We start from the raw sequence: 18,070 nt of genomic DNA, 5'->3' as shown, positions 1-18,070 counted from the left end.
TCACGTGCCCAAACCCTAATTGCTCGATCGCTCTATCCTTTCCCCTTCCCTGATTCCTCCGATTTCGTCTCCCGTCGCGTCCTCCTGAGCTGATCTCCGCCGCCTCTGCTCTCTCTTCTCCGAGGCAGGAAAGAAAGATGGAGAAAGAGACGCCGAAGCTCTCCTTCTCCTTCTCGTCCACCGCCTCCAAGCCATCCTCTCGCTCCACCGCTACCAAGGCCGCCCGAGCGCAGGCCGATGACGGCGGCGTCAAGCCCCAATTCGTCACCGTCTTCGACCCTTCTGCAGCTCCCGGCCCCGGCGACGTCAAGCCCGTCATCCCTCCGATCCCCAACGTCGACCTCAACCCCGCCTTGAAGCGGATGAAGAATCTCCTCCCCCTCCCCACCTCCGACGACGACCCCTCCGCAGCCGCCGCCAACACCGCTCACTTCGTCCTCGACACTTCCACCGGCGACGCCCCCGCCGGCCACATCCCCTACGGCCTCACCCTCCGCTCCGCCGCCGCGGGCGACGCCGATGGCGCCAGGTCCCAGCGGGAGGAGGACGGCCCTGGACGCCGCCGCGGCCGTGCTCAGGACGACGATTTCATGCACCGGAGATACAGGGAGGACGTGAAGGATCTGCCGGAAGATCGAGGCATGGAGGAGTTTAAAGACATCAATGTGGAGGATTTTGGTGCTGCCGTTCTTGCGGGGTATGGGTGGACGCAAGGCCAGGCGGTTGGGCGGAACAAGAATCTGGTCGACACCAAGGTCTTCGAGTACAAGAGGAAGGGTGGCTCCGAAGGTATTGGATACAACCCATCCTCGGGAGATCCCAAGAAAAGAAGGGGAATTTGGGTTTCGGAAGAAGAGAAAGAGAAGGCAAAAGAGAAAACAAAAGAGAAGGAGAAGATCGTCAGGGTTATATCAGGTCGACATATGGGGTCGAAAGGCAAAGTCTTGAAAAGGTCGGGTAGCTCTGAGCTATTTTTGAAGCTGCTTGAGACTGGAGAAGAGGTCAAACTAAGGGATGAAATGGTTGCTGATTTGGGCTCAACAGAGGAAGAGAAGTTCTTGAGGAAATTGAAGAGGTCAGAGAATGAGGGCAGGGATCAGAGGAGGGACGAGAAGAGGAACAGGCATGAAAGGAGAGAGGAGAAGAGTGAGCCCGTGCAGGAAAGCTCCAGGAGCAATTACCGGAGTGAGGAGAACAAAGTCCGATGGCTTACAAGCCATATTAGGGTCAGAATAGTCAGCAAGGATTTCATGGGTGGGAAGCTGTACCTGAAGAAGGGGGAGGTAATTGATGTGGTGGGCCCAACAACATGCGACATTTCGTTGGATGGAAGCAAGGAGTTGGTACAAGGTGTGGATCAGGATATCCTCGAGACAGCACTGCCTAAGAAGGGAGGATCAGTGCTTGTGCTATATGGGAAGCACAAGGGTGTCTTTGGGAGCCTTGTCGAGAGGAACACTGACAAGGATACTGGAATGGTAAGAGATGCAGATAGTCATGACTTGATCAAGGTGAGGTTGGATGCGATTGCTGAGTATCTTGGGGATCCAAGTTACCTCGGCTATTGATTCTTGATTTATTCATGTCACTAGCTGCTTATTAGCAGCTCCCTCACTGAAGGTGAGTAGCATTTTCCTTTTGATTAAGCTTATAATTCCTTGGAAGAAAAAAGGTGGAGAAAATGTTGGTGTAATCTGGTCATGCCATCCTATTGCAGTTGACTACTTTTTCAAATTAGCCTGCCTCATGTGACAAAAGTATCAGGCTTTTGTGAATCATATGAATATGCTTTATGCTCTATTAAGTTGGTTGCTGTGTTTAAGATGTTATAGAACTTGATATAAATGACACTTCTTTAATGACTTGTGGTCTACTTGCAAGAAACAACTTCTGTGTATCTAGCTTGAATCCCACTTTCCTCTGAGTTTGGATAAGTACTTTAGAAATATTACTTGTATTCCTTGTCGATTATTGGGTTTTAGTAACAGTCTTTTTCCTCAGTATAGGGGGAGAACATTGATGAACAAACCTTAGCATTTTATGCTTATATGTACTTGTCCATGGATATCATGTTAAGAAAATCATTTTTCATATAATCTTATCCTTTCTCTCTGGTTGCAGAAGGTCCACAACCAACTCATCTTTTCTAAATATATTCAAGACCTGAATCGTTGTCTCATCAGATCATGTTCTGATGCATTATAGGATGAAAGGTTCCTGCAAGTCAGGACACAGCTTGGAACGTGTTTCTGAAGGGGAGTAACCTTAGTAATTATGATATAAATTGACCTTGATCTCCCTAGAAAATTGACCTAAGTTACATTCAATGTGCAACATTCCAGGTGGGTTTGAGCATGGCCATGGGATATCCACTTGGTTCATGGTATGCTAGGATGATAAGATATGACTTTCCATTCATGATAAAGAAAACAAAACAGGATATATGGGAAGAATTTGGAAAGCCGAGGTGACCCCTAGCTGTTTCCTCCTTTGGCGATGGCACCACCTTCTCGTGTATTAGTTTTTTTGGTTAATTGTGTTATGTAACTACAACCTTCAACTTTAGCCATTTTTCTAGTCATCAGGTTGCTTTTTTGTTGTTGCTGTTGTTATTGTTTTTCCTTTTTTTGTGTTGGTATGTTCCATTATGCTAGTTAAATGATGTGAATTTCTCAAATTTGCTTTTCCAGGTTATCATACACATTTGTTGAAGTGTTGGGCATCTATCTTCATTTACAATATGAACTCGAACCTAAATCCTGAAATTGATGTCTAATTATACAAGTTCAATATAGGTATGACACTGACACCAAGTGAGTAACATCATTTTGTGCTGGAGAATTGTGATGTTCTATTCTATTAGTTTCACAGCTGACAGGGTGCAAGTACATAAATTATCACATGATCCCATTTATTGTGGTTTCTCATTTTGAGGATATTTTGACTCATTAAGGTCTCAGCAGCTTTGCTTTGTGCATTATTTGCTCTCTGAATTCTTCATGCTATGACAATCGATGAATATTCATTTTTTTATGCAGTTTCTGGTGTACATGACAAGCTGCTAACACAGTGAAATTTGCGGTGCAACATGGCCATCATGATTAGTTGTTCTCACAGGTATTAAATGTAATGCACTCTATTTGATGTTTGAAAGCATCAATTTAGGAATTGGCAACATAATTTGAGAAGCCCAAAATTGTCTTTGTTAGGAACCATTTGGGGTTTAATATTGCAATCGGGTTTGTGTGTCTCATAATATTGACCTACGATATTTTAAACGTTTATGAGGTGAATCTACCTTGTACATATTGTGTTTCATGCTTGGTTCTTGTCTTCTTGATCAGACTACAATGTTGAACACAACTTAGCCCTATTTCATTTTGTGATTAAGTTTGTCGAAGTTGGTAATAACATACCAATGGTAACCATCTCCTGTAATGATGCTTCTTGTCTTGGTAAAAAAATACCACTACACTGGCCCAAAGGCTCTGCTTGTTGGTAGAGGCTGATTCCATCACAAGAATTTTCATTATGTAGCAGAGTGCAGGTGTGAGTCTCTGCTGCATGGTGTTGGTCTCTGTGCTTTTTTGTTTCCCTTTTTCCTTTAAGAACACTGCACTTTTATCATATAAACTTATGGTGTTGAAAGATCTCTTTCATGGATGAAGTTTTGCAGGAGGATGCTGGAGAAGACTTTTTTGTGTGTGGAAACATTACACGCAAAGAAGACCTGATGCTACAAATTGACCTATTTGGTGTTGCCGGATGAGCCTGCTGTGGCCATCTAATGAATGATCTGATGATTCAAGATGAAAAATACTGTTCATCTGGAAGGGATACAGTGAGGTGGGAGGAATGGCTTTCTCAGGCCTCTCTCTTGTTGTGATATCGATCTGTACTTGCATAACCATGCTCGATGACCTGACTTGAGATCCTCATCATTTGTTCATGCAGGTTGGGAAGTCTTTTTGGATATGGAATTTAACGAAACACCCAACTTTGCGGGGACCCTCAGGTTCTGATGAGCGACCCATCCCATCCCATACCATGCTGTTTATAATTTAATGTTACATATTGTGAATTGAATATTAATGTTATTATCTTATTAAAACCTGATTTAAGTTTTCGAATTTTAAGGTAATAAACGATAGAATAAAGAGAAGTGCTTTCCCCGAAGAATTTTTTAAGATTGGTGAAAGTACATCATTTCCAAAATGTGAATTTTGATGCCACTAAAAAGTACATTATTTAGCTTTTTTTTCCTTAACAATTCTCTCATCTGTTATTATTACTAACCAAAAGCCATTTCCAGAATAATGTAGCGAATGACGATTGCGGCGAGAAGAAGCCAACAATAGTTGGTGCTCAGAGGAAGCCGCAGAGGACGGAGAAGCCGAGGACGATGAGCCACACGATGTGGAGGAGGAGGAAGGCCTGGCCGGAGACGAGGCCGGTACCAGCGCTGCCGACCTGGCAAGGGCCCCGCTTGGTGACGCGGACGCCGGCGCACGCCGCCTCCGGGCAGCCGCACCAGTACGTGACGCCGTTCGCACCGCACACGGGGTCCGGCCGGAAGCAGCTGACGCGGCAGGAGGGGGCCCCTCCGTCGGATATGGCGCCGCAGAGGTCGGCGACGGCGTCGATGCCTTCGGATCGGGCGGCGGGAATGAGGAGGAGGATGAGGAGGAGGAGGAGGGCAGACTCCACGGCGGAGAGCCGAGGAGAGATCGCCATTGCCCGCAGGAGAGAACGTACGACGGTGCCCGAACCCTAATGAACAAAGAAAGGGAGGAATTGGTGCTTCGACATCCCCGAGGGGCCTTTGGATGGATGCTTTTCTTTCTCTCCTTTTTCTTTAATTCCTTTTCGTTTTGCCTTTTTTCTATTTTACTTCCTACGTTGATGTGAGGAGGCTTTAGGTGATACGTAACGTGGTGGTTGGGGTTGGGGTTGGGGTTGGGGTTGGGTGGCCGAATCCGAGACGTGGTCCTCAACCAATCGATTAACCAAACCAATTTACTATACCAAATTCTCATACCACACCATCATCATCGTATTTAAGCGAAACTGAATCGAATACTATGATGCAATAATCTAAATTATTAGTATGTTTTAATGAATTTGCGAACAAAAGTTATAGATAAGAACACCAAGAATTGGACTTATTACTCTCACGTTCCTATGTTCCTGTTCGTATTTACGCCACTCGAAGGCTGGACTGATTTTGACTGATTACGAGAAACATAAAATCTGAACTATTTTGGATTGGTTAGTCACACGTTGGTAGATTTTATATCAGAAATATTTTTTTTTGGTATGAGGTTGGCAATTATATGTTGACGTTATTCGTGGATGATTCTATCGTCTCGTAGAGGAGGTGGTGTGGATTCAAAATAAGTATATTATTAATACGGTTTGGATTCAAAATCTCTAATAATGAAATCGAGTATAAAGTACTTCTCTTGATGCTTTGATTCACTCAGAGAGTTTTAAGTCTAAGAATTGATGATATTTAATGACTTAGAATTGATGATATTTAATGACTTAGTTGTGAACTAAGTAAAGCGAAACTACAAAACCCAAGATGTAATTATGATAAAGTACCTCATTAAAATATAGAAATTAACCCATAGCTTCACTCTAATTCACTCGAGAGCTTCTAAGTCTAAGATTTAATGTTGTTTGGTGACTCATAATTAGTCGTGAACCAAGTAAAGGAAAAATATAAAGCTCGAAATGCAACCATGGTAAAGTACCTTGTTGAGATATAGAGATTAATATATAGCTTCTCTCGACTCGATGTATTATAGGTCTCCCATGAAGAGAATACCGAAACTGATATGCTTACTAGATTAGTATCAATCCGGGCCCCAAAAGGAGGGCTAGTTGTTGGTCAAGGCACTACCAATGAGTCAACCATCATCAAGCATGGTATTACATAATTAACGATCTCTTATATCGTAAAACTTTTAGTCAACTATTCCTCAAATGCTTAACATTCTAAGAGATCGAGAGAGTACTCGTTAAGATACATGAGGGTATCTACAGGAAACACATTGGTGGACAAGCTCTCACCTTAAGTACTTCGGTAATGATTCTACAAACCGACGCTACGCAATGATGCAATAGCCTATGCCCAAAGATGCCCCAGGTGCCAAAGTTTTACGTGGATATAACATCAATTAGCCTTTGACTCCAATTAATGGTGAATGACTCTTCACCCAATAGGGTATACATTTTTGAAGTTGACTATTCACCCAATTAATGGTGAACATCCTTATACATTTTCCGCAAACCTCAGTTCAACAAATGTTTCTCATTATTGAAGTTGACTATTTTACGAAATTGGCATAGGTAGAGCCATTAGAGTTGATCACCGAGAAGCATATTGAGGGTTTCGTATGAAAGAATATCATCACTTACTTTAGAATTCCGAGAGTTATCATCATCAACAATGGAACTTAATTCAACAATGTGAAGTTTAAGAAGTTTTGTTAATCCTACAGAGTTCAATTAAATTTTAGCTCGGTAGCTCATTCTCAGATCAACAGTCTCACCAAGGTCACCAATTGAGTCATTCTCAAAGGGTTAAAGAAGCGGATCATTAGAGTAAAAAGTACTTGGATGGACAAGCTATCAAGTATCTTGTGGGCCTCCCGGATGACACCTAAAATTGGGTCTAGAGAATCACTATACAAGTTAACTTTTGACACTGAGGTTATTCTACCACTCGAGATAGTCTTTTCAACATCTTAATTGAGAATTTTAACAAAAAACCTTCCAAAAAAGACTTAGACCTAATCAGTGAAGTTAGAGCATAAGCACACCTAAGGGTACTTAAATATAAAAATGCGATAGCTAAGCTATACAATCAAAGTGTTCACTCTTGGAGAGTTGGACTAGGGGACCTGATGCTTCAGAAAGTTGAAGTTAGCGATCTAACTAGATCCCGAGATATGCTAGTGTCGAATTGAGCGATGTTTATCTTTTTTTACCATTCGCGTTTGTACTCATTACTAACTTGGACATCGACGGGATCAGGTCAAAAAACATCTAATTCTCGATCTTCGTATAGGTAACATCTCGAGAGCTTAACGTTTTCACCTTGAATAAATCTATGCATATAGACCCGCATCATGACGGATGGACTAAAATATCAATGACTTCTTCGCTCATCATTCATTCGTATTCACATGACTAGATTGATTTCAACCAATTACGAGAAACATAAAATCTCAATTATTTTGGACTAACTACATCCTGTCATATGTTTAATTATGCTAAGACTATTTTTTTTAAAAAAAATATTTATAGCTTCTTCCTTTTACCTCTATCTCATCCCTATGAAAAAGGCAGCATAATTTTTACACAACAAACCAGCCATTAACCATTCATTCACAATAATAAATTTTACAACAATATAATATATTCCAAGTAGTGTAGCTATAAAGCGAAATGAGAATCGAAGATGAAGTAAATATATCCATTTTACAATCAAACTCAGAACTTCCAGATAGGCATCATCAGGTGATTCAACCGCAAGTTTGGAACCAAATTACACGTCCATAACGTTTGTTCTCGAATATAGACAGATGTTCTACACAAAGTGTCTCATACAAATACCAAATACTGCCTCCAATAAAAGCCTCAAGAATACAATTCGAGAACAAATAAATTAATATTCCACAACATTTTTGTAACTGCTTAAAAGATACTGATCATTCGATTTCCATATCTTTCATAGCAGCTGAACAGCCACTACTAAGGAAACATAAATTACAGTGTCAAAATGGCTGTCAATAACATAATGATTGGAAGAGCTACCTCATACCAGTCTGGGCATCTGATCATGAGGTAGTGAGGATAGCAAACAAGGAACTTTCTGTGATCTCTATGAGAATTACAAGCCGGTAACTGGGAACTCCACGGAAATGGACCATCAAATAATGGAAGTAACCCGAACCGAATGGTCAGCTGAGCCGGTTATGAAAATGGGTAGTGTTGGATGCCAGTCAACACTCGTTATTGCACCACTATGCGGCAATGTGCGTAGCCCAAGTGTGTGTCCTTGTACCTGAGCAAAATTTAGTGCTATGATACAACCAACAAAAGAAAAGGAGACATTATAAGAGAAGCTACGAAAAATTTAGTGCAAGAAACCACCTTCATATGTATACACCAGGATGAGACTGAAAACAAAACGAGACATTACAAGAGAAGCTGCTTGCCTGGTATATCGGTGACCTAACTGAACCAGATGTTACCAACAATCTTTTGCCATTTGAATCCAGTGCTATTTCATGCCTGCATATTTTCAAGCTCTCCGGAAAGCAATACCTATTAATAGTCAAGTGAGTGATTCATTATGGACCTCCAGCAAAACACAACCACAGGCTGATATGATCATAATCATCAAAAGCAATTGTCACTCATTATATTGGACCTCCAGAAAAGTACAACCACAGGATGACATGATCATAATCATTATTTAGGTAAGCATTTGTCACCCTTTACTTCTATATGTTTCTTCTCAACATGGTTTAAAGAGCAAATAGATTACCGTATGCATGAGACACTGGCAGAAGGTAGCAAAAGGTGCTCAGATGGTAAAATTTTTCGAGTCATGTTGGTTCATACACTACAATGTCAAATTCAATTTATGGACTACCGTGTATATATATCAAAATAAGTGAGAAATGAAGGTCAGACAGGATGCATTTATTATAAGGATGACCACAATGACAAATTATGCCAGATAATAAATGCATCCTGTCTGACCACAATGAAGGTCAGACAGGATGCATTTATTATAAGGATGACCATCTCACTGGTCTTATTATATATCCAGTCAGATGCTGTAATACCCCAATGTTAAGGAAGTCAATGCAAATGGCGAAGTCCATTACCATATATAGGCCAGGAAACTATTGCCTTACAAAGAAAATCTATTTTTTGGCCTGCCAAACAATTTAACATTGGCAGATTTCATAACCAGATGACAAAGCATAGGTATATGTCATTGGATCCATAGGCAATCATACAAATTCTATACCACAAGGGAATAGGAGGTAAGTGTTATTAACATAACAACAGCACCATGTATAGGTGATTAAATTGCTAACCAGATGGATCATGGAAAACAAAATCAGTAGAACTTACACAAAAGACTCATTTTGTGTGAATCATCCAGCAAAAAATTGATATCATCTTGAAACCTATATAGTTTACCCTTCTTAATGACACTAAATTGAGTGCATGATAAATAAACTTTTTAACTTAGTTTGAAAGCATGGACAGTTTTCCATCAGCCAATGTTTATGCAGACAAGTTGTTTCAAGGGAAAAAAGAAGATTCTATAATGGATAGGGTACAAACATAGTACCTAGTTTTCCATCAGCGAACTTTTATGCAAACAAGAACTGTTTTAAGGGGGAAAAAAGGAGATGCTATTGTGGAAAGGTACAAACATGATACCTAGAGCAATCTCGTGACCATAGAACCCGACCTTGGTTTTGCAAACTCCATTCAAATATCTGCAATCCACACATTACATTCTCATGATAAGCATTACAAGAAAAGGAAAATGACTAAAAAAGTGTTGCTCAAGTAACATTGGAATCAGCAACGAAACTACTGTGTGTTTGATGGTTCCAGTAACCTTGACCGACAGTCAGTCAAGGTAGAGGAGATGGAAAATAATTGACTGCCGAAACATAAAAAGAGCTCTTTGATGCTCAAATTTCAGAGCTAAAGGGCGATGTAACATGGGAGCAAACATGAAAGCAGATGCTTATGCTAAAATAATGCTACAAATAAAAAGACAAACTTATTACCTTGCCATCAGATCCTAAGCTGAAAATGCTAGTCTCGTCAGGTCCAAATAGCAGTGAGCTTACAGCTGTATCATGGGCTGGCCACCCAGTGATTTGAAGGCCAGCAGACATGTCTTTTTGCTAGTTAAGTAACATTTTAGTTCGTAAAATCTCTCTTGTTCTAAGTTCTTAAATGGCCATGAAATAATATTAGCAGTGTTGTTGAGGAACCATCTAAATGGAGCAATCATGAGCATCAAGAGTTGATTCCAAGGTTTAGCACATGCAGACATTTCACTATCTATGATTGAGAAATTAACAGCACAAAGTAAAATCGCATGAAGGAAAAACAATTTGAGTAGACATATTAAGTTATCTTATACAGCTTTACATTCAGGACAGAAAAATGAGGATACCAAACATATGAATCATTCCATCCGCTGCTGAAGCTGCCAAAATTTTACCATTGTGGTTGAAGCATAGTGATGTAATTGCCGGAGGATCTTCACCAAGAGGAAGCACTGTCTTCACAATGTATAACAGAAATTAGATAAACATAAGCATATCAAAGAGAGTTTTTTATGAAAAGCACTTGAAGCAACATACATACCATGGCCTTCCATGTTTTCATATTCCAAACAGTCAAAGAAGCAAAGCCCGCTCTGTCAAGCTTATGAAAGCCATTCCTATAACAGTTCAACAAGGCACCATCAAGAATGTTGAATCCCCATGACATATAAAAAAGAAAATGTTACCCTTAAAATAATTAGAAATTTTTAGCAGCAGCTAAGTATCCATATGTCTTACGTGAACAAATATGCTCTTTTAGCTAATATTTCATGGAGTTGGTCACATTTTAAAGAAGCTAAGTATCCATGCTGCTGTCTTAGACTATTACCACAATTACTAAAATAGTAAAGTAGGTTTGCAAGATAGAGCAATCAAAGATAACCAAAATCCATGCTTCAGACAGGAACTAAAAAAGGATCCATGACAATTTTTATAAACTATGGGTAATGCAGGAAGATCGTTACACCTCAATTAGTCCCACATCTGAAATGATAGGATGTCGTGATGACTGACAAGATGACATGAACCTACTATCATTGATTTGTCATAGTTTTAAGCTAATCAAGTTATTAGGCTAGTGGTTCATCAGAGCAGCTCGTGACAAAGGTAAATCCTAAAATGATTTTCACACAATGTTATGTCACTCAGATGCATTATCTAGTTGGACAAGAACTATTTTCCCTTTGTTGACCAGACAACTAGAGCAAGATCTGCTAATTTTTCTTAAAATGCGAGCTTTTTACTGATCAAGCAGGTTTCATGCATAACATAGTCTAAAAAATTGGTTCATCGTGAAATTAGCAGATAATCTGAAAGTTTTAGGATCCAGGCCTTAGAATTGGTCATGATCAGCCATTCCTGACTGTTCCAGGCCGATCATGAACAGTCCCACCTGATCACAGATGAACCAATCTTGAGCCATATCATATGATCTCACAGATTACAGCTGAATTATGACTCATCCTCGATGATCCCAGCCAATCCCTCAAATAATCCCAAAACAATCTTCGACCAAATATAGCCGATAATGGCCAATTATAACTTAATCCTGCTCATTTAACTTCCATCTCAAAGTCTTGTTCTGCAGCTATGTAGAATGTCTCTTACTATAGATATATGATGGGGGAAAAGATATGGACAAATAGAAAGAAACATATACATAATGCACATTCACATATAAGCAAGTTTATATATACAACAAGGTTATATTAGTACTTACAATTATTGAACATACAATGAAGATGATTGGAGAAACAAAAAGATGGTCTTTTATTACAATATCATTCTATCTAGGAAGCACAGATTTTAGTATTCCTTGGATCCAAATGAATACCCAAACACCATAGTTATTTGCTAATAAGGAGTATGTTTTGCATGATAATCTAGATCAACATTTAAGTGCATTTTAAAACTCCTGCAATAACTTCTTTACTCCCAATCATTACCAACAAACTAACTGTTTTAGTTAGTTACCATCTCGATGCAGCTGCAGAAACGAAAATTGGTTCAACAGGGCTGCACTTCAAGTCCAAGACACTGCAGTATTTTTTTTATTTTTAAAAAATGATGAACAGATCATAAAGAGACATGTAAAACAACCAAAGGATTGATGGTTAAAGAACCTTGGAAATTCTGTTGTTGTGCTAAGATCACATACAACTCGCTTAGCATCAACATTCCAAGCTTTAATGCCTCCATCAGCTGTCCCTATGAGCAGCTATATTTAGGACAAATGAGTACATACACAAGATATGCATTTTGGTGTTGAACTCTCTATAACTGTATACCATAAATCTTTATTGTTATCAAGCTATATATTTAGTTGACATACCAAGCGATCTGATCTGCATTCCCAATCAAGTGACATAATTTCAGCTCCACAATATATCGTAGCATTTCTGGATGTTGGTGTTGATGAGTCATATGTCCAGATCCTTCAACAGATTTTTTAGTAGGCTGAATAAGATATATACCTAAGAAAACCAAAATCCAATATATATTACTTCATAGAACAATGTGCATCTAAATGATTTACCTAACAGTCCCGTCCACAGAAGCACTAGCAATATTCATTCCCGAAGCAGAAAATCGGCAGCGACTAATCCTACTAGTATGCCCCAAGAAAGTTTCCTGGAAATATAAAGATAATTACGTGAAACAAAAGGGCTTCAGATGTAGTGATAATTGAAAAATGGACTCATAACTGTCCTATTGTGTATATTCAACTTCAAGCCAAAAGCTCCATGAAATCAAATGAGCAAGAGCAACTCTAGATGAGCCAGCAATGGCTAACCTGAAAATCCACTTTTACTTCAGGAAATTCCTCTTCTCCAACCACATCTATGGTATTTTCTGCAGAAAAAGTTGCACGCATAGAGTAAGTCATCTGTTTCTTGACTTTTAACATTATCTATCCTACTCAAGATATTTTTGCCTAGTATTGAACTGAATGGTCATGTACCATCAGTTTAAACTTTTGAGGATAATAATGGAGAATTATATGTCTAAAGATTTCAAAAGCATATTGTCTTATAAAAGAAAATAATGGAGGTCTTCAAGCTGTGATCAAATAACCTCAAGATCAAGCACACAAGTCAATTTCCAAATAAAAAGGAAAAGAAACATAATTTGGTGGTCCAAAAAGTTTTGCAGATTTCTCAGCAAAACTGTTCACCTATGGCATCATAATCTCAAACCCCACAGTAAGGATGAGTTCTAATACTTCCTACATAATTTAAACCCACATGCATACAGGCAGGCAGGCAGGGTACAAAGCACCGAATATTCATGACAGAAGCTCCAAGAAGGAATGTTACCGCTGTAGTGCCAGAGTAATACCATCTATCCTACTCACCTATCTATCGAAACATACCTAAGGAAAACAAGATTTCAATGATTAACTAATATTCTGTTCCACCACCTGCTTCTACACAAGTAATTTCAGCTCAAAAGAAACAAAGTTATTGTTTTTCTCCTCTCTTTTCTCAACTAGGTTAGAACGAAAAGCAGTTATTCTCAAACCATTGAATATTGAATAATGAGGAGAACAAACAAGAACGAGCACAAATTGCACCTGAAAGAACAATAATCAATCCCATTGCAAACTACTACATGTATGAAGATGTCTAACCAGTATGAGCCATCTGAAGAACATTGCTAGATTTCTCATGTTTTGAAGGAGATTGGCCTCCTGAACCTGCCATAGAACTGGACTTGGCTACAGTGGATTTGTCTAGAACACCAGTTGAACCTGAAGATTCCCCACAATTTGCTGTTGTTATCTTTTCTCCTATATGAAGAGAATCGTTGACAGGTTCACAAAAATCTTTGACTCGACTACTAACACCATCATCCTTTGATGAAGCCTCACTTGAAAGATCACTGATAGAGTTGATCTCTTTGAGAACGGAAGCTTCCCGATCTGATGGAGCCAGACTGAATGGAAAAACAATGACAATATTCTAAAATTAAAGGTGATGATTCTCTCAGAAACACACAAAGGAAAAGCATAAATAGCTGTGTTGCACCACAAAATCCATATATAGATATAGATGATCAACGGATGCAAAATAAAACAAGCATTGAAATATCTTGATGCTTAATGCTTGTGGACAATGCAACAATTAGGTCATAATCTCGGGCATAAATGTATATCAGCCCCAACAACTTCCTTGAAAGATTTGAAAATGAGACAAACAATAGCAATCTGCATGGATAGGTATGTGACGACATTAAGAGCATCCATGAAATATAAAGTTATGGTGAACAATTGGACAAATCGACACGGATAAGCCCTCTTAAAAATCATGTCCATGTAAGATAAAAACATTGAATTGTTACCTTTGTAAATATAGTATCTCAGCTTCTTTTGTCTCCAATAATGCCTGGAGTTGCGACAGTTTATTATTCAGTTGCTTGATGCCATCTTTGAGGTATTTCACTGTATTCTTTTCTGTACTGATCTTTAACAGCGCAGGGATACGTGAAGCAATTAAGGAAAATCAACAACCAAATTTCAAATTGACCTTGTACATAAAATGATATGTTTTTTTTTCTTTTTGATAGAATACATTGGAAGATATTTATTTCTTCCTGCAACACGGATGTAAAAACTAAGAGGATCAGAAATAGAACTAGTCAATGTATGAGTACGAATTAGTGCATAGAAGCAAACAATAGGTTACGATTTTGAACTGTCATCCTGATAGCAAAGAACAGACAATACCACTTTCAGGATATGGGTCCCATTGAAGACCTCGCTTAAGAAGTTCCGGAATGATAGATGCAGGGCATCAAACCATTCTTTTGAGAAGTAAACACGAAACTGAGGATCTAGGCTGGGGTTCTTAATATATGGAATAGCTGCATGACAATATCTTTATAGTTAAATATTAAAATATGATGAAGAAGGTTAAGGAAGAAAAAACACAGACCTACCAAACCATGGTGTCCAGTCTTCACGTTTTTGCAAGAGATAACTGCCATTTGCCTGAAAAAACTCCACCACTTTCTCATGCCTTGCAGATTGTAAGGCATTTACAATGTAGTACCGAAGAATTGACACTTCCAACTTTGATAATGTAGAAATGAACACTGTCTCCGAAGATGAAGAGAAGCGTTGCTTAAAGAAATTAAGAAGGGCAATTAATTTATCGGCTTGATAGTTTGGCAAATACACTGAAAACACCAAATCTAGAATTTTGTCCACTTGAAAGTTTCTGCCAATATCTGTAGACAACTCTTTTTCAAAAGATTGTAGTGTATTTGTAAAACCTCTAAACACAAGGAACTCTCTTAGAAGTTCTTCAGCATATTGCATATTATCCATAAAGCCTTTGAGATATCTGCAAAATGGAAAGGTCTCATAAAACAAAACCTGGCAAGGGCCACTAGATGATCCAGATTCAATATATCACAAAGCATAAGGTCATATAGAGATGTACCATAGGAATATGCCAATAGGGCAGATGACAGGTAGGTATTGCTATACATGGTATGAGAAATTTCTGCAAAGAATATATAATTTATACTCATATAGAAATTTCAAACTGTTGGAATGATAATCGGGATCCATCTCCCTTTGTCTAAAGTGATGCAGCTCTCGGATTTTCCCTTCAAGGGGAAAATCCATATTTAAGCAACATAAAGTTTCCAAAAATCTAAGATCATTTATGGTGGAGGAAAATGCCAAAATTGAATGAAAAAGGCCAGTTATCTTTTGTATCATTGTCGTTCCTAAGTGAAATGGTCAACTCAGTTTCATTTCATAATGCATGAATATAGACAGCACCATTTTTTATTATATAGAACATGCCTCGTAGTTCATGTCCATAAACTACTTTTCATATAAAACAGAATTTTTTAACCAAACATAAACAAATAGAAGATAAAAGACAAAAATTAAGCTATTTATATGATTTACAACATGAAGCAAACTTCAAAATCATCCGATGCAATAAATATGTACGTTGGGGAAATTTAAATCTTCTAAGTCATCACCACAAACACTTCTTTGTATTGTTCATAATACTTCTCCACATCATTACCAGCCATCCAACTACAGACAATCTTCTCCTTCTCCCCCAATATCAGGGTATTCTAGTGATCCCTTGAATTATTGATAAATGTCAAGAGGCATTCTAACATCCACTAATCATGAAGTTGCTGATGCAAACAGCACTACACCATGGTGCCTCCTCGATACCCAAAACAACAAAGAACATGGTTCATATGACGACTCTCCAAGAAGTTACTAACTTTTTTTGGAATCCTGCTTCTACATGTTATTAAGAGTACCCCTTTTCGTCATGAAAGATTCCAGTTTCTCAGAGCACCGAAGCCAAACTGGAATGCTGATTTCGGACTCCCATCTGTTGTATTTCAGATGAATATTCTTGCTACATCATAACCATGGGATTGCACTCTAAGATATCCTTACATAAGTGGAAATCTAACTATGAACAAAAACCCCATTTCATGCAACATCAGAAGCAATACAAAAGAATCAAGAACTAACTCTCGCATCGAGGAGCCTGACCTGTGGAAGCGCCCACCGGCCGAGAAATCTTGGGATGGAAAGTCGAAGATCCTTCGAGATCCTACACGGCGATCCGCCGCAATCGGGATCTGGGTCAAGTTCACCGGCTCCCGGTTGGGCCCAAGAAGAAGAAGCGACCGAACAGGCGATGGCAGCGAAGGAAGCCAACGGGGAAAGAGATCATCGGCAAGAGAGGCGAAGGCGGCGGCGGCGGCGTAGCAACGGCGGATGGCGGAGGTCGAGCGGGGATCGAAGATATCGGGTAATAATCTTCTCGCCGCCAACACTTTATAACGGTTTTTCCGTTTTATTGAAAACTCGTCATTTACGTGTAAAAAGGCCGCTACGATATTATCTGCATAACAACCAAAAACTTGCTTGCACGAGACTATATATATATATATATATATATATATATATATATATATTGTCGATTAAGCATGCGACATCAATTGTTACTGATGATGAAGCATCGACATGTCATGCCATGTAGTCGCAATTTACACAAAACGGATTATTTTTTCTTTTCGAGACATGACAACAGTCGAGAAATGGAGTAAATCAGATTAATGTTGTCATATTAGATTGACAATCAAATAATAATGACAATTCGAATCTAATATTTGGATTACTTAAAAAAAAATATAATATATGGGGATCGGTAAAATTATAATATATGGGGATTGGACACCAAAAGAAAAGAAATTTTGAAGTCCATTATGCTATCGGCCGACTTCGACGACTCTATTTTAATTTATATCTCATGTATAAATATTTATTATAGTCAATATATGTGTTAGGAATTGCTTCTCGTTCGGCTATAAATAGAGATTGTGTACTGAGGGCCCAATTTAGTTGTTAGCTATTAGTGCATCACAGCAATTCGTCTGATGATGCATCGGCCTGTGGATGACAGGAAAGCCTGTTCTTGTCATGACCAACTGACAGCAAACGTGGAGAAAGACTTGCGATACCAAGACATGAGATTTTAAGACTCATCAATCCAATGTCAGAAATTAACAAGACATGAGGTCATCAATTCATTATCAGAAATGAACATAGCCGCATAAGGCAATAGAGTATGTTAATGCCTGACATTTTACTTTGATGATGGGATTGATACCGGTTAATATTTGTACGAAAAAATCTTATTAATTTATTAAAAAAATTCTCGCTTAATATGTATAAATAGGGAGTATATACTAACACAAAAATATCTTTTTTATATTTTATTCCTTCGTGCTATCAAAATATCTCGTCTTAGCAAGATTTTCTCTTCCTTCCTTGTTATTTAGTGATAGACGCACTCCCATCTTTCCTGTGTTTCGTATGTGTCACCGAAGTTGCTTGATACACCCTTCTTCCCTCGGCTCCCGTATAGCGTGTTGTCTGCCCCTAAACCTTTTCCTTGATCTCATCGCCATCGTCATCGCTGTCATATCTTTCATCCTTTCGGAGCCTCCTCCTCTTCCTCGATCTAGCTGTTGTTGCCATGGTATCCTTTGTCCTCCCAAAGCCTCCTCTACCTCGGTGCACCTCTTCCTATTCCATCGAGCCGATGCCAGGAACCCTCTCTCCTCTACGTCGGCACACCTCGTCCTGTTCCATCAAGTCGATTACAGCACTTCCTTAGCGTATGATGGCTGTCTTC

At 39.0% G+C, this 18,070-nt stretch overlaps 3 protein-coding genes across 11 annotated transcripts; 1 reads left to right on the top strand and 2 right to left on the bottom strand.

Annotated features, from left to right (window-relative positions):
* Positions 1-4,885, top strand: LOC135626557 (protein MOS2-like). Of its 6 annotated transcripts, XM_065131959.1 has the most exons (7): positions 1-1,620; positions 2,122-2,467; positions 2,691-2,795; positions 3,039-3,117; positions 3,669-3,846; positions 3,955-4,015; positions 4,313-4,885. In XM_065131959.1, the coding sequence occupies exon 1, from the start codon at positions 138-140 to the stop codon at positions 1,566-1,568; it is 1,431 nt and encodes a 476-aa protein (XP_064988031.1). In that variant the 5' UTR covers positions 1-137; the 3' UTR covers positions 1,569-1,620; positions 2,122-2,467; positions 2,691-2,795; positions 3,039-3,117; positions 3,669-3,846; positions 3,955-4,015; positions 4,313-4,885. The 6 variants fall into 6 exon arrangements, with proteins under 6 accessions (XP_064988031.1, XP_064988032.1, XP_064988029.1 ...); XM_065131960.1 differs by lacking the exon at positions 2,122-2,467 and having other exon boundaries at positions 3,677-3,846; XM_065131957.1 differs by lacking the exon at positions 2,122-2,467.
* Positions 4,149-4,734, bottom strand: LOC135626558 (uncharacterized). Its single transcript, XM_065131963.1, has one exon. It carries the CDS (start codon positions 4,732-4,734, stop codon positions 4,366-4,368), a length of 369 nt encoding a protein of 122 aa, XP_064988035.1. The 3' UTR covers positions 4,149-4,365.
* Positions 4,886-7,614: 2,729 nt separating the features above from the next.
* On the bottom strand, positions 7,615-16,745 carry LOC135626556 (uncharacterized). Of its 4 annotated transcripts, XM_065131953.1 has the most exons (16): positions 16,420-16,738; positions 14,820-15,226; positions 14,623-14,744; positions 14,223-14,365; positions 13,513-13,817; positions 12,676-12,734; positions 12,418-12,512; positions 12,214-12,316; positions 12,005-12,099; positions 11,856-11,918; positions 10,423-10,498; positions 10,229-10,337; positions 9,834-9,946; positions 9,475-9,533; positions 8,229-8,337; positions 7,615-8,074 (listed from the first exon to the last, which is right to left on the bottom strand). In XM_065131953.1, the coding sequence occupies exons 2-16, from the start codon at positions 15,208-15,210 to the stop codon at positions 7,940-7,942; spliced, it is 1,977 nt and encodes a 658-aa protein (XP_064988025.1). In that variant the 5' UTR covers positions 15,211-15,226; positions 16,420-16,738; the 3' UTR covers positions 7,615-7,939. The 4 variants fall into 4 exon arrangements, 3 of the variants coding, with proteins under 3 accessions (XP_064988025.1, XP_064988026.1, XP_064988028.1); XM_065131954.1 differs by lacking the exon at positions 11,856-11,918 and having other exon boundaries at positions 16,420-16,741; XM_065131956.1 differs by lacking the exon at positions 16,420-16,738 and having other exon boundaries at positions 14,816-14,955.
* Between the last annotated feature and the right edge of the window lie 1,325 nt (positions 16,746-18,070).

This window comes from Musa acuminata, chromosome BXJ2-11 (genome assembly GCF_036884655.1).
Source record: "Musa acuminata AAA Group cultivar baxijiao chromosome BXJ2-11, Cavendish_Baxijiao_AAA, whole genome shotgun sequence".
NCBI lineage: Eukaryota > Viridiplantae > Streptophyta > Magnoliopsida > Zingiberales > Musaceae > Musa > Musa acuminata.
Note: the sequence above shows the minus strand (reverse complement) of the source record. Positions and strands in the feature narration are given on the sequence as shown.

Coding starts and splice junctions, on each gene's coding strand:
- LOC135626556 (XM_065131953.1), bottom strand. CDS start 15,210: ATGGATAATATGCAATATGCTGAAGAACTTCTAAGAGAGTTCCTTGTG. Junction 13,818..14,222: donor GAGATACTATATTTACAAAG/GTAACAATTCAA, acceptor TTTTCCATTCAG/TCTGGCTCCATCAGATCGGG. Junction 12,735..13,512: donor TCTTCAGATGGCTCATACTG/GTTAGACATCTT, acceptor CTTTTTCTGCAG/AAAATACCATAGATGTGGTT.
- LOC135626558 (XM_065131963.1), bottom strand. CDS start 4,734: ATGGCGATCTCTCCTCGGCTCTCCGCCGTGGAGTCTGCCCTCCTCCTC.
- LOC135626557 (XM_065131962.1), top strand. CDS start 138: ATGGAGAAAGAGACGCCGAAGCTCTCCTTCTCCTTCTCGTCCACCGCC.